The sequence below is a fragment of the Danio rerio genome, chromosome 11 (assembly GCF_049306965.1).
Source record: "Danio rerio strain Tuebingen ecotype United States chromosome 11, GRCz12tu, whole genome shotgun sequence".
In the NCBI taxonomy this organism is placed as follows: domain Eukaryota; kingdom Metazoa; phylum Chordata; class Actinopteri; order Cypriniformes; family Danionidae; genus Danio; species Danio rerio.
The window spans coordinates 39,477,115-39,490,966 of NC_133186.1; the positions used below are offsets into that span (position 1 = coordinate 39,477,115).

The 13,852-nt window shown below is 39.7% G+C and overlaps 1 protein-coding gene across 26 annotated transcripts in view; it reads left to right on the forward strand.

Moving 5' to 3' along the window:
* Positions 1-13,852, forward strand: part of wnk2 (WNK lysine deficient protein kinase 2) — a 42,942-nt gene that overhangs the window by 3,566 nt on the left and 25,524 nt on the right. For all 26 annotated transcript variants that reach the window (XM_068224422.2, XM_073917013.1, XM_073917015.1 and 23 more), the window contains 7 exons: positions 3,336-4,008; positions 10,976-11,148; positions 11,293-11,513; positions 11,631-11,788; positions 12,112-12,200; positions 12,572-12,791; positions 12,869-13,151. In XM_068224422.2, the coding sequence (XP_068080523.2) occupies positions 3,406-4,008; positions 10,976-11,148; positions 11,293-11,513; positions 11,631-11,788; positions 12,112-12,200; positions 12,572-12,791; positions 12,869-13,151 (1,747 nt within the window). In that variant the 5' untranslated portion in view covers positions 3,336-3,405. The remainder of the gene's footprint in view (positions 1-3,335; positions 4,009-10,975; positions 11,149-11,292; positions 11,514-11,630; positions 11,789-12,111; positions 12,201-12,571; positions 12,792-12,868; positions 13,152-13,852) is intronic.

Genomic DNA, 13,852 nt, shown 5'->3' on the forward strand with positions numbered 1-13,852 from the left:
GCCTGGCACACCTTTTACTATGGCTGCGTCCGAAACCGCCTACTACTCAGTAGGTACTGCATTTGAATGTAAACGTACTACTCGGCCGTTAGAAAAGTGCGTTCTATACAGTATGAATGTGAAAAGTATGAATGGAATTCAGATGTACTACATCCGCCATTTTGTCATGGTCACGCGACCTACCTGCGTCATTTGCGTCGCTTCACTCCCATTCATGAATTCGCTCGCAGGGCATCATAAGATAGCACAGGGTGCATGGGATGCGCACTGCAGAATCTCGCCGGAAGTAGTAAGTCATCCGGGTACTTCTCGCATACTGATTTTCGAATTCTATGAATTCGGACATACTACTCGGCTCGCATACTGATTTTAGCGTACTATATAGCATGGAAGTATGCGGTTTCGGACGCAGCCTATGTGTATGCGCCGATGTCAGACATTGCCAGAGATATAATGTCATTTTTGGCGAACAGGTGAGATATCCGAGAAAGCCAGACAAAAAAGGACTGCAGAATGCATTACAGGGGTATATTCACGACATAATAAGCAACCGATTAGAGAATAATTTAATCAAAGTTGAAGCTAGCTTAGCCTAGCCGCCTCATACGCTAACCATTCAACAGCTTAGCTCATGCTCAGCAGGAGAGGTGAAATTTAAAAATGATCTAATAATAACTAGTTAAACCATGATTTCTCTATCTTTAGCCAAAAAGCCTGAAAGATTACTTGTTGGGCAATGAAATATAGCCTTACTAACCGACATAGTTCATTCATAGAAAGAACAGCCAAAAAGGGGAAACTGAGGCATTTGTAGTAGTAGTAGTAGTAGTAGCATCATTGACCCATAACAATGTATAGTAAGTTACCTATAACTGTCAGTATGTTTGTGTGCTCGTTATGAAAAACAGCTGCTGGTAAAGTATATTCCTCGCAAGTGCTCAGTTTGTGATCATATCTCGGTTTTGTTCTGTTGATTTGTAATTTCAAATATTTGTAGCTTGAAACAGATGGATATGTGAAGTTCAGTAAAGTTAGCAACAGATTCGCAGTCATTATAACTCATGTCATTATAACCTATTCGCTATTAGGATGACTAAGTTACTATGGCGAAGGCTTTAACGGAGCAGTGCTCATAATATCAAAGTGAAAAAAAAAGAAAAAGACCGCTGGGAAACATAACTTGCTTTGTATTTTTGTAGGAAACAGTGTATATCTGTTTAGGGTAAGAGGTGTGTGAGTTATTGCTGTCAGTCTATCACTGAATGTGTCAGGAATATCAAAACAAAACCAACTTAGCTCCGCTCCTTTAGTGCCCCTCACACAGTTTGATCCACGCTGGCATTTCTCCTCTTGGGTTTTTGGCTTTGAAAAGGGAAAAAATTCCACCATCCCGTCCAAACTTTAAGGATACCGGGTATCAAATTTGCGCAATCCATATGCACTGGTTCGAAAGCTTGACAGAGCCCCTGCGTGTAGCTACAGTTGCTAAGCCACGATTGTTGGGTGGCGGTTTTTGGATATGGCTTAGCGAAGGGTCAATTGGTTCAGAATTCGTCAGGTGATAAAATTGTGTCGTATATCACTGCATCCAAATGATTTTCTCATAAACTCAGTCGTGATGTGTGCATGCACATACAGTACAATCCTCCTAACATCAGAATTTGCACTGTGTACATCTGCCTTAACCAAAAAAAAGCAAGTAATCAGATGGCCTAATTCGGCTTAAACTCAATTTCAGAGGTCACCACAGTGTAATAAACCACCAACTATTCCAGCATATGTTCCACAACCCAGTACTGGGAAACACCCATATACACTTAAAAAAGTCGACACACAAAAGTAGACAGTGCTTATCACTGAGCTGGCATGTCTGATACAATCGGCCCTATCATACACCCAGCGCAATAAGGTGCAAAATGTGTTTGGCATGATTTGTTGCTGTTTTTAGACCAGAGCAACCCTAATTTTCACGTTTTGCACCACGTTCATTAAATAGCAAATCCATTTGCGCCACTTTGTGGACTCATGGGTGTGCTGGTCTTTCAGTTTATTCAAGACAATTTGCATTTGTATAATGTTTTTATTATAAACTGTATTGTTTTTTTTATGCATTTTTATATTTGTTTTAATAAAAACAAGTTTAGATTTTTCCTCCTTTCAGGATTTGGAGATGTCTGCATCACCATATGGGGCATAAGAACAGGATGTGTGTTTGGATATAACTCAGTTTTTTGACCACACTTAATTGTTATTGTTCATTTTTACTAATTTGCTGGAGATTAGAACTGAACTTAGAAATCAGTTTTGGAACAAATCTTTGCGCTTAACAAATGAAATTAATTATATAGGCTAATGGAAGACTTCAGTGAAGTGTCTACAACATCTATTCCTTATCCACAAAAGTAAAGGAATAAAGAGTAAAAGTAAAGTAAAGGGGTCGATTGAAGGAGGCTCGTTCTTTATCCTCGTGCTGCAGATGGTCTGTTTAACTGTTTTCTCGCCAGTGAAGCATTCAGTTTTTCCACTTACAAACTCTGCACTCTAAATAGTAAATGCGCCATGGCGCGACGCTACTGATTCTTAAAGGGAATGAGAGATAAGACTCTGATTGGTTTAATGCACGTTATGCTCAAAACACACCCATAACTCATTAAGACAATAAGCACAACTCTGTTAGACCATGCACCAGGGCCCAAAGCGTACTTCTCTGTCCTTAAAATAGCAAAAGTGTATTCGGTGCTTAAGACTTTGCACCTAGATCTTTAAAATCTGTGCTTAATTTGTGAATCGCGAGGTCCTAGAACAGATCGGGGTAAGGGATCCAGCATACTATCCAAGGATGTAGAGGTGTCATGCACAAAAGTGGTTGAAAGCTGGCCATTGGATAGCAGAGGGGTGTCGCGTATGAGGTAGTCGCGAACGTAAGATTAGAGCCGGGGCGGGGGTTGGTTGTCGTGGACGAAAGTGAAGAGGGTTGGAGAGTCGCGGAACTAAGTGAAAGTGAACAGTGGACGGAGGAGGGCGGTTAAGTAGGGGGATCGGTAAAATGAGGTGCTGGATCAGATTTTAGAGGTGCCGGATCCGGGATGTTATGGCACAAATTAAGCCCTGGTTAAAATAGAGCCCAATGTATGCAAATTTGAAAGTAATGGTACACATGAAAATTATTTGTTTAGATATTTTGTTTACATGTATATTGTGCTAATGCATTTTTTGCTGCCTTATCAAGATATTGTGTGGACAGAATGTTCTAAAAACATAAAACATTCTAGTTAAATTAAGCTTTAGTTTATTTTTTATGAAGTTTAATGAATAAACTACTTGCCATATTGCAGGTGCATTCATTCAAGAAGGACCACGCAAACGGCTGAATGTCACTGATGAGTGTCCAGCGATTCACTGGTCATGGAAAACCTGACTGGATCCAGCGCTGAGCAGCAGCCTGTGGGCTCCACAGGTCCTTCTGTTCCCTCAAAAAAGACTGTAATTTATGAAAATGGTCATGCACATCCCACTCATACAGACCCTGCAGCTGCAGCACACAGAGGGGCCAGCGATCCAACTGCATACCCCCTATCAGATTACCGAGGCCTGGTCCGGCAGAGATTTATACGCAGAAGTTTGTGGTTCTCTGAGTCAGAGGATCAAGAACTCGAGGTTGCAGAGTGCGACATCACCAGCAGCCCTGTTAAAAGTGCACATATCGCCATACAGAGGAGCTTTAACAAGGAGAGTCAAGTGGGACAGGCAGACGGTACAAACGAGAACTTGAGCAAAGAGCCAGAGACAAGTGAGACCGAGGAAAAGCAAGATGCTGAGCAGGCTGAAGCTGCGGGGAAAGCTGGGAGTGATGAGAACGAGGAAGAGGCTGAAATGAAGGCGGTTTCCACTTCTCCAGGTGGACGCTTTCTTAAGTTTGATATTGAGCTTGGCAGAGGCTCCTTCAAAACTGTTTATAAGGGCCTGGACACTGAGACCTGGGTGGAGGTGGCCTGGTGTGAACTTCAGGTAAGGATAATGCAATTATGACATATAGTGAACTGCTGTTTTAATCCTCGCAGTGTTTCATTGACTGCATAGGATTCCTGTTGGCCTCCTTTCAGATTCCCCAAATTTGTTGATATGCTGTATTTAATATCATAGCAAAAAAAGGTGTCAGTTTGACTCAGGGGAAGTTTATCCAAATATGAAAAAGACATTATTAATTACTCACCATCAGGCCGTTCCAAACCCCTGAGAAATTTGTTCATCTTTCATATATTTTAGGAATAAACTGAAAGCTCCATCATCCTCCACAGACAGCAAGGTTTCCAATTTGTTCAAAGGCCAGAAAGGTACCAAAACAGCCTTGGGTAATTGTTATAATGGAATATTACTTACTTACTTACTCCCAAGGCCATTTATATTAAAGTTGGTATTTAGCCACACCATATTGGTGTTTTGTAACATCTAGTTTTTTTATGAGGTGGGTTGTTAGCCCAGCTCTAAACCCCCAACCTAGAGGACCAGGACATACACTATAGACAATTTAGCTTACCCAATTTACCTACATCACATGTCTTTGGACTGTGGGAAAACAAGATCACCCGGAGGAAAAACTGGAATATTATCAAGCTAAATTAACAACTTTATTTAGCAGTTTCTTCTCCTCAGTGTCAGTATATTGCACGTTCATGAGCACTGTGCAGTTATACAAAGCACAGATGGATCCGAGGTAGTTTGTCAGATGTGCATCAAATCGAGATACATGAATGCACACTATACTGATGAGAAGAAACAGTTGAAAAAAGTCTTTATTTTAGTTTTATGAGCACACAAACGTGTTCTCATATCTTAAAAAATATCCTGATTGAACCATCGAAGGGGTTTTAAGGATTAAATTTTTCTGAACTTTGAATGAGTTGGGACCTTTGCCGTCTATGGAGGATGAGGGAGCTGTCAGATTTCCAATCACTTTCATTGTCACACCGTCAGCAGCACGTGTGCTATGAGTGAAAAGCTTAGATTTCACCTAAATCATCTTAATTTTTGCTCCAAAGATTATTGAAACGTTGAAAAATTTGAAACGTTGTGATTAGCTAATCGCAAGAGGCTGTGATATGAAATAAATATGTAATATTTAATTTTTCCTGCCCAGAGCAAATGTGTGACTGCCGTCTGTGTGTGATAGTCTTACTAGCCAATTGAGTGAGCACAATTTTGGTCTGCCCAATCAGAATTGAGCAATCAAACTAAGCGGAACGCCCACGATAAAAACAAAACAAAAAAACAAACAAACAGGAAAGCACTGACAATTGGGATAATGGCGTCTTCTGCTTCAGAAGCATTAATAGACAAATTAAATCAAAGAAAAACAGGACATCGGTAATATGGGAATATTTTGATTTCAAAGTCAGACTCCAAACAAAAACAGGTCATTTTTAAAAGCTGCTGCAGAGTTGTTGCCACTGCTTACAGATTATTGACCTGTAGCTTGACTACTAAATTAAGTTGCAAATGAGAATCGCAATATCTTTACGAAAAATCGCAATTCGATTTTTTCCCCCCAAATCGCACAGCCCTATTTAACACTGTTAGTGTGCAAGCATAATAATAAGCTTTAGATTTTCACTATATCAGTTATCCATAAGTTAACGCTAAAATGTTAAAAATATGTCGTTTATTATAATGAGCTATTATCAAAGAAGTCTATATATTTTCTAAATTGATCCTGTTGCAATTCAGAATGCTTCCTTCTACAAGTTTCTCGGGTCATCTGATATGGCCTCTTCCTTTTATCAGCACTATTGATTGTAAAATGGGGAGATTGAATCACCGTGGGCTGCTTCTATATCAGATTTCCTATGTTTAATAGTGTTTTCTTGTTGTTGTCTAGAATAATTCGAGATTCAGCTGAGTTTACATTTTTTTCTGAAATATTCAGAGCTGATTATGAGATTGATTTTAATTGCATCATTCAAACAGCTTTGTGCTACTTCTAGTTTGTTAAAATTTTTAATACATATAAAAGCTTGCTCAAACATCCCAGTCGACATTAACAGACAAAGGCTGAAAGATGTGGACGCAAACAAACTCTGGAGATCAGCAGAGCACACCCCTGGAGGATAAGTCCCCTCTGCATAGTGTCATGTGATAAGCCCTGGTCATGTTAGCTTACCTTCAGATATGATGCAACAGTGCAATGCTATCAAGCCATTTCTTTGTCAGTTTTGATAAATCCACATCATTTTATGCATATCATATTTAAGAATTAAAGGGGTCCTATTTTACCCCTTTTAAAAGATGTAAGATAAACCTTTGGTGTATCTATCTGTAAAGTTTCAGCTCAATTTACCCAATAGATTATTTATTATGCAATGCAGAATATGCCAATGTTTGGCTCAAAACAAGGTGTAGCTATTTTTTTGTAGTCTGTGACATTAAATGCAAATGAGCTGGTTCTCCGCGCCCACTGATCCCACATGCATGTTTGCTTCTCATGCATTACATCAGTCAGAGACAGAGATAGACATGGATAAAACGGAAATCCAACTCGTTAGTCTTAAATACGAAGTAAGTTTATTAGATGTGTTTATGGTGGAGTTTATTCAAGCCTTTCTGAAATGATGAGTCACACACAAATGCTGTTACAAAGTTTGCAGAACACACACATTTATTTTTGGACTGTTTTTGCTTCTGTATATTGTTGCTCCAATATACGCTGTGAGGATTCCAGCAGTTATGAATTACATAGCGAATTTACTGTTTACTTTACTACAAACATGCACTGTAATAAAATACGTTTTAAACTTGTAATGCTTATTCGTGAGGTGCAGATAATCACAGAGAGTTTGAACATCTTTTAATGCCGGTTACTTGCTGTGGACATGTTTATACGTGTTACTAAGGAGATATGCTAATGTGCGCCTCTCAGTCAATTCGGTGGGCGGTAAAAACCACACTCCTGCATCACATTTTGGTGGGCCTCAGAATCACTGGAATTTGGATCCTATTTTAACAGGAAATTTTAGAAAAAAGACGGTGTATTTATCACTCCAGTATGACAGTGGGCACACTATACCTATACACAGTTCTGTTTAAACAGCTTACACAAGTTCATTTGACATCATATGTGCTAAGGCTGCACGATTCTGGCTAAAGTGAGAATCGCAAATTATTTTTTTTTGCTTAAAATCAAGATCACGATTTTCTCACGATTCTATAGATGTAAAATAAAGGTGAATATGAGTAGGCTATTATTATTGTTGTTTCTCAAACATATCATAAAACACTAAAGTAAGGGGTTTACTAAAGAAAACATCATTGGCGGGCATGGGCATGCTCTCTCGGTAGTAAACAAACAGCACTTCAGCTCATGTGTGATTTCGCAGCTGTGAATACGTCATTACATTAAGACAGAAATTACATTTAGATGTGAATTATACCTTATAAATACAGTATGAAACACTTTTAACACCATTTGGAGGTGTCCATGTTGCTGAGCAACGTCAATAATACAATGTGATAACTTGTGCGTCCGCCTTTACGCTTTTTTTTTTTACCTTTATAATATAATTAGCTGGTTGTATAAAAGCAGAATTAAGATCGTGTGTAAGGTCGAATGGAGGTTGTGATCTTTTTTTGATTAATCCTGCAGCCCTAATATGTGCCCTTTAATGCACATTAAAATGTTTCCCCTTTAATTAATCCACATAAACCTTATATTAAGAGATATACTGTAACTAGGACTACTAAGAAGATTATTTTCACTTCGGGTAGAAAATATAAATGTAGTGTTCGCTGTCCTGGGCGACGCAGTGGTGCAGTAGGTAGTGCTGTCGCCTCACAGCAAGAAGGTCGCTGGGTTGCTGGTTCGATCCTCGGCTCAGTTGGCGTTTCTGTGTGGAGTTTGCATGTTCTCCCTGCATTCGCGTGAGTTTCTTCCGGGTGCTCCGGTTTCCCCCGCAGTCCAAAGACATGTGATACTGGTGAATTGAGTAGGCAAAATTGTCTTTAGTGTATGAGTGTGTGTGTGTGGATGATTCCCACAGATGGGTTGCTGCGGCTGGAAGGGCATCCGCTGCGTAAAAATGTGCTGGATAAGTAGGTGGTTCATTCCGCTGTGGCGACCCCGTATTAATAAAGGTACTAAGCCAACAAGAAAATGAATGAATGAATGAATGAATGTTTGCTGTCCTTTAAAGGATGACTAGGCAGTTTTGATCTTTCTGTTTCCAGTCATATACATGAGAGTGGATTGTTTTTTGCTTCAATGTGTGGGTGGTGGAGCATTATTATTACAGAAGGGAGTCCCATTTGGACTATAGAGGTTAATATTTTGAGATTTTTGCTTTGTTTCTCTAAATGAGTGACCTTTTATTGTATCTGAGAGAGCCTTACAGTATATATTACAGGCATTATCGGTGGCTTGCTGTTGGTTTTGGCTGGGATTTATCCTGCTTTATGATTCGAAAAATCACAAGGATGAAATTAGCAAGAAGCATACATTACGACTGCTGTGCGTAGCAGCTCAGCAAGCCAGAAATTTGCTGAGGCTTTCAAATTTGCGAGGAGGAGAAAGAGCAAGGATGAGACAGAGGAATGGGTCAGATGAGGTGAATACGACTGTGTGCACAGGAAAAATGGCTTCCCTTACTTCAAGCAGCAGCATTCTCAAGACAATAGAAAAGATATTCTTGATGGACCATTTTATGTACAGCTGAACGCTCAACTTGATTTATCACTCATTCGTCAGATAGCATCAGCAGCTTACTGTCTGTATGAAACAAACCTGTTATCTTCAGCGGTCTCTGATTGAGTCTTCGTCTAATACAAGTGTCAGGAAAAGATCTTAGAGACACACCCTGGCCATGCATAAAAACAAAAACCTCATTTCCTTTCGTGAAAGCTATCTAATTAGCATACTCCTAAAAATTAATAAATGGCATGGTGTTTTATTTGTGTTTTTCTATATTAGCTATATATTTTAGCTATAATTCAAATGGAGGACAGTTTAGGATAATATTATTTCAACCTATTATGAAAATGAAGAGGTTAGCATTGGTGGCATTGTTTTTTGGTAGTTTTCTAATGTACATGTTGCTTGGTAGAAATAACCTGGGAATCTGGTATCATGTTTGGTCTGATGTGCTTGTGGGTTATAGTGTAAATCATTTGGAAAATTAAGAATGGGGAGGTTGACTGAAATATATCTGTGTGTGTGTCTCTGAGTTCGAGAGGTATTGGATGGTGCAGTGTGGGGGTGAGTCTCGGAGGTTTTATGGGGTTGCACATCGCCTGCTGTGAGGGACAGAGATGATACAGATACTCTCTGTCAGCGTTTAGCAAATTTAGCAGCATGGAGGAGGGCAGATGCAAAGGTATTGATTTAGTCAGCCTCTTGACCATAGCTACACATCAGCATGCGAACAACCCAAGAATGTAACTGTAGCATTATACACTAGTTTAAGTACAATTACAAGTGCTTTTTAAGCTTTCTACCTGGTATAAAGGTGCATTTTCAGTGATCTGATCACAAGTTGTCTGTAAAAATGCATTCAGCATGCTTTCATATAGGGCTGGGCGATAATTCGATATCGATAATTATCACGATATAAATTTTTTCGATAAAACGATAATGACAGTTCGATAATTGCTCGATAATATTTACGCACTATGCGTAACGTTGCGCAAGCACTTTGCAGTCTGCCCTTCCGGATGCCGCACGCTGTTCAAGTTTACAGCCATACAGTGTTAGTTGTACTTAAGAGAGAAAGAAATAAAAAGGGTAAAAAAGGTCAGAGCCACAGACAAGAAACGTCACTAGACATGAGCCACGTAGTTTTTTGCTATCCGACACAAAACAGAAACGTGCACTGCAAACTGCACAGACGACTCGTGTCATCAAAAGCAGGCAACAACACAAACCTGTTTCATCTTATGAAGATGCTAAGAAATTACAGACCTAAACAAGTGCTGGAAAACCAGGGCAACTACCCAGCAGAGTCTCATGTCATCATTTTCGAAAGTCGTGCCTTAGGAGAAAAAAACCCAAAAAGACAGACGAAAGATATGACAGACAACACAATCTCAAACACATCCCAATGAACACTTGAAGCTTGCTCTACAGCAGTGGTCACCAAACTTGTTCCTGAAGGGCCGGTGTCCTGCAGATTTTAGCTCCAACCCTAATCAAACACACCTGAACAAGCTAATCAAGGTCTTAAATATACTTTAAACATTCAGGCAGGTGTGTTGAGGCAAGTTGAAGCTAAACCCTGCAGGGACACCGGCCCTCCTGGACCGAGATTGGTGACCCCTGCTCTACAGGCTGCATTAAGGATATTTACTCTACAACAGTTTCATATGTGACACTCCTGTATTCTTTCATCACACTCAACACCACTTTTATGGGAGGATGTGAATGAAGAAGATAAATGAACGATAACTAAAATTTTGATTGTAATTTCTGTGTTTTGGCACCTTGTTTTCTTTGGTGCATCTTAATGCCAGGTGTAAATAAATCATCTTGGCTGACCACTTGTGTTCAGATCAATTAAATGCATGTTAATATGGAATAAGGGCTTTGTGTTTTGCTGCAGGATGTTTGCTTTAATACTGCTTTCTGCATTGTACTCCATATCAAAGAGCTACAAAAATATTAATCTTGCACAGTTTTCTGTGAGGAGCATGAATCTTTTCTCTTTCATGTTACATCAATAATGCTTTAGTATCTGTAATTTGGTTGTTTTATCCTTTGCCTGCTTTTGGTCTTCCTGTTGACTTTCTTAGTCATAGCATATTCAGAGACATTTTCCCTATCCCCAAGACCTCAAAATACAATTAAACATATAGTCCGTACTTACAAAGCAGTTACATAGAATGTCAATAAAGTATATATAGAGATTGACTTTAATTGTTACAATGATTACTGTATTTGTTTATTAGTTGAGTCTGGAACCACAAAAACATTAATGCCTTCCCATTTCCATCCAAGGACCGAAAACTTTCCAAAGCAGAACGTCAGAGGTTTAAAGAGGAGGCAGAGATGCTAAAAGGCCTTCAGCATCCCAACATTGTGCGCTTCTATGACTTTTGGGAATCTCCTCTCAAAGGAAAGAAGTGCATTGTTTTAGTCACTGAACTGATGACATCTGGAACCCTGAAAACGTGAGTCACAAGATATGTTTAGGTTTGATTTGCTGTCCAGACTTGCTGTCAAACCAGACTTGCTCTTTAGTATACATGCTTCTAAATGAATGCAGAATGTAATGAAGACACATTGGTCTCTCATTTGTTTGTGTTAATATTCAGGTATCTAAAGCGATTTAAGGTGATGAAACCTAAAGTTTTAAGAAGTTGGTGCAGACAGATCTTAAAAGGTCTTCACTTCCTCCATACGAGGACTCCTCCTATTATCCACCGGGACCTGAAGTGTGACAATATCTTCATCACTGGTCCTACAGGCTCAGTCAAGATTGGAGATCTTGGACTGGCCACACTAAAGAGAGCTTCCTTTGCCAAAAGTGTAATAGGTAACGTCAGGAGTGTGATATGATTTTAGGCTATATTAAATAAAATATTTGAAATGTTTAGACTGCAGAAATACAAAGGCTCTTGATTCTCTCTTTTCTGTTTCCTTCCTCTTTTAGGCACACCAGAATTTATGGCCCCTGAGATGTACGAGGAGCACTACGATGAAGCTGTAGATGTATATGCATTTGGGATGTGCATGCTAGAAATGGCCACATCTGAATATCCATACTCAGAGTGCCAAAATGCAGCACAAATATATCGCAAAGTCACTAGCGTAAGCACTGACTCGGCGTTTATATTTTAAGAATGAAACTTTAAGTAAAAATGCAGTATCAGGTCTAACATAATAGGGTCCTAATCATGAAACGTGTTTATACATGTTTATTGTACATAAATTGTTCCATCTAGTTCAGTGGTGCAATGTATGATGCAATTTCTTCCTCCTTTTATCAGTGACCTAGATAACAAATCTACTCATTGGTTGTTTTATTATGTCAACTTTTATAATTGCAATCAGGTACAAACAAATGATTGCCTTTAAAGAAATCACAGTTTTGGTGGTAATATTTGTGTGTTCCATATTTATTCATTTCATAGGGTGTGAAGCCAGCCAGTTTCTGTAAGGTGGCTGTGCCTGAAATAAAAGAAATCATTGGAGAGTGTATTTGCCATCGCTGGGAGGAAAGGTGAGTCCATCAGCTGAATAGTCCCCTGTCACATACCCATAAAGGTCAGAAGGCCCCTGCCCTTGTCTGATGTGCCACTTAACCTATGACCAGACAATTGTTTCTTGTAATGCTGTGACTTTATGATATATTTACAGTAATTTGTATTTTAAGTAATAAAGCACTGCTGATGACTTATATTGGCATTGATATGTGATTCTCCAATTGTCTATTTCATGCATGCATTGTCAATCAGTGACATAGTTCATATAATTTGCTATAATACCAAAACATTGTTGATTGTCCTTGTTTTGTTAATTTAGGTGCATTACATGTGGCACCACCAGATTTATCAGCTCTTCACAAACAAAATTTCATTTTTTCCTCCAAAGGTACTCCATAAAGGACTTACTAAACCATGCATTTTTTGCTGAAGACACTGGGGTGAGAGTAGAGCTGGCTGAAGAGGATGATGGCAAAAAGTCTTCCATCGCTCTGAGGCTTTGGGTTGAAGACCAGAAGAAACTCAAGGGGAAATATAAAGACAGTGGTGCTATTGAGTTCAGCTTTGACCTGGAGACTGAAGTCCCGGAGTCAATCGCCCAGGAAATGGTGAACAAAAACAAATATATGCTTATAGTTTTGGATACATGTTCTGAATGAAAAAGTTACATGATTTCTTCTTGCAGGTGGACTCTGGCTTCTTTTTAGAGATTGATGTGAAGATTGTGAGTAAGTCTATCCGTGACCGGGTGTCTCTAATAAAGTGGAGACGACAACGGATTGTCTCAGGATGTAATGGAAAAACCGAAGAGTGCAGCACTAAGACCGAGACACAGCATCTCCTTCAGGTGCCCTCCACGGGGCCACCAGTCGGTGGTACACCCAGTCTTCCATCCGAAACAGAGGAGGTACAGACTGAAGCAGTCAGCATGGTCTGCAGTGTCCCAACCAGTGAGACTACAGCTACACGTGAGAGACAATTAGGTGTTGTGTGAAAACTAGACTCAGCTGGTCAACAAAAGATATCCACATGAATGTTGACAAGATTAGTACAAAATGATTTGTACTAAAGTAGTCATGTAAATGTATCTAAAGTAGGGGTGTCACGATTTCGATTTTTAATCGAAATCGATCGAAATTTATGCTCAATTTCGATTATCGAATCAAAAAATAGAATCGTCGATGCTGCCACGCCCCCATGTCACGTCAGCTTGGCTTGCCAAGCGGGAAAAAAACAGGCTTGTTGAAGTGCTTGTTAAACTGCAGAAGCAGGAGACCCATCGACAGAACTTAAACCCTCTCCTCTTTCAATGAAGTCGCCGGTGTGTAAGCATTTTGGATTTCCAGTGAGTTATGTTGACAACGTTCGTGTTTTTGCAAGCTCTGCTATGTACGGATTACGTACGGTTCGTCCGATAGACAACACCGGCATCGCGATCCTCCGCCCGCCCTCGTTACAAATCCGCTCGCAAAAAGTACACACTCAGGGCCTGTTTACACTGTCTTTCCTCTCTACCTCTGAAAATGCACATCACGTGACCACACAGACACAGATGCACACACAGCCATGCGCTCGAGACAGCAGGTCCAGGCAGTCAGAGGACTGCTTCAATCTTTCACTCACTTGTACTTAGTCATTTTAGCGAACACCCCAGATACTGTTGGCTGGT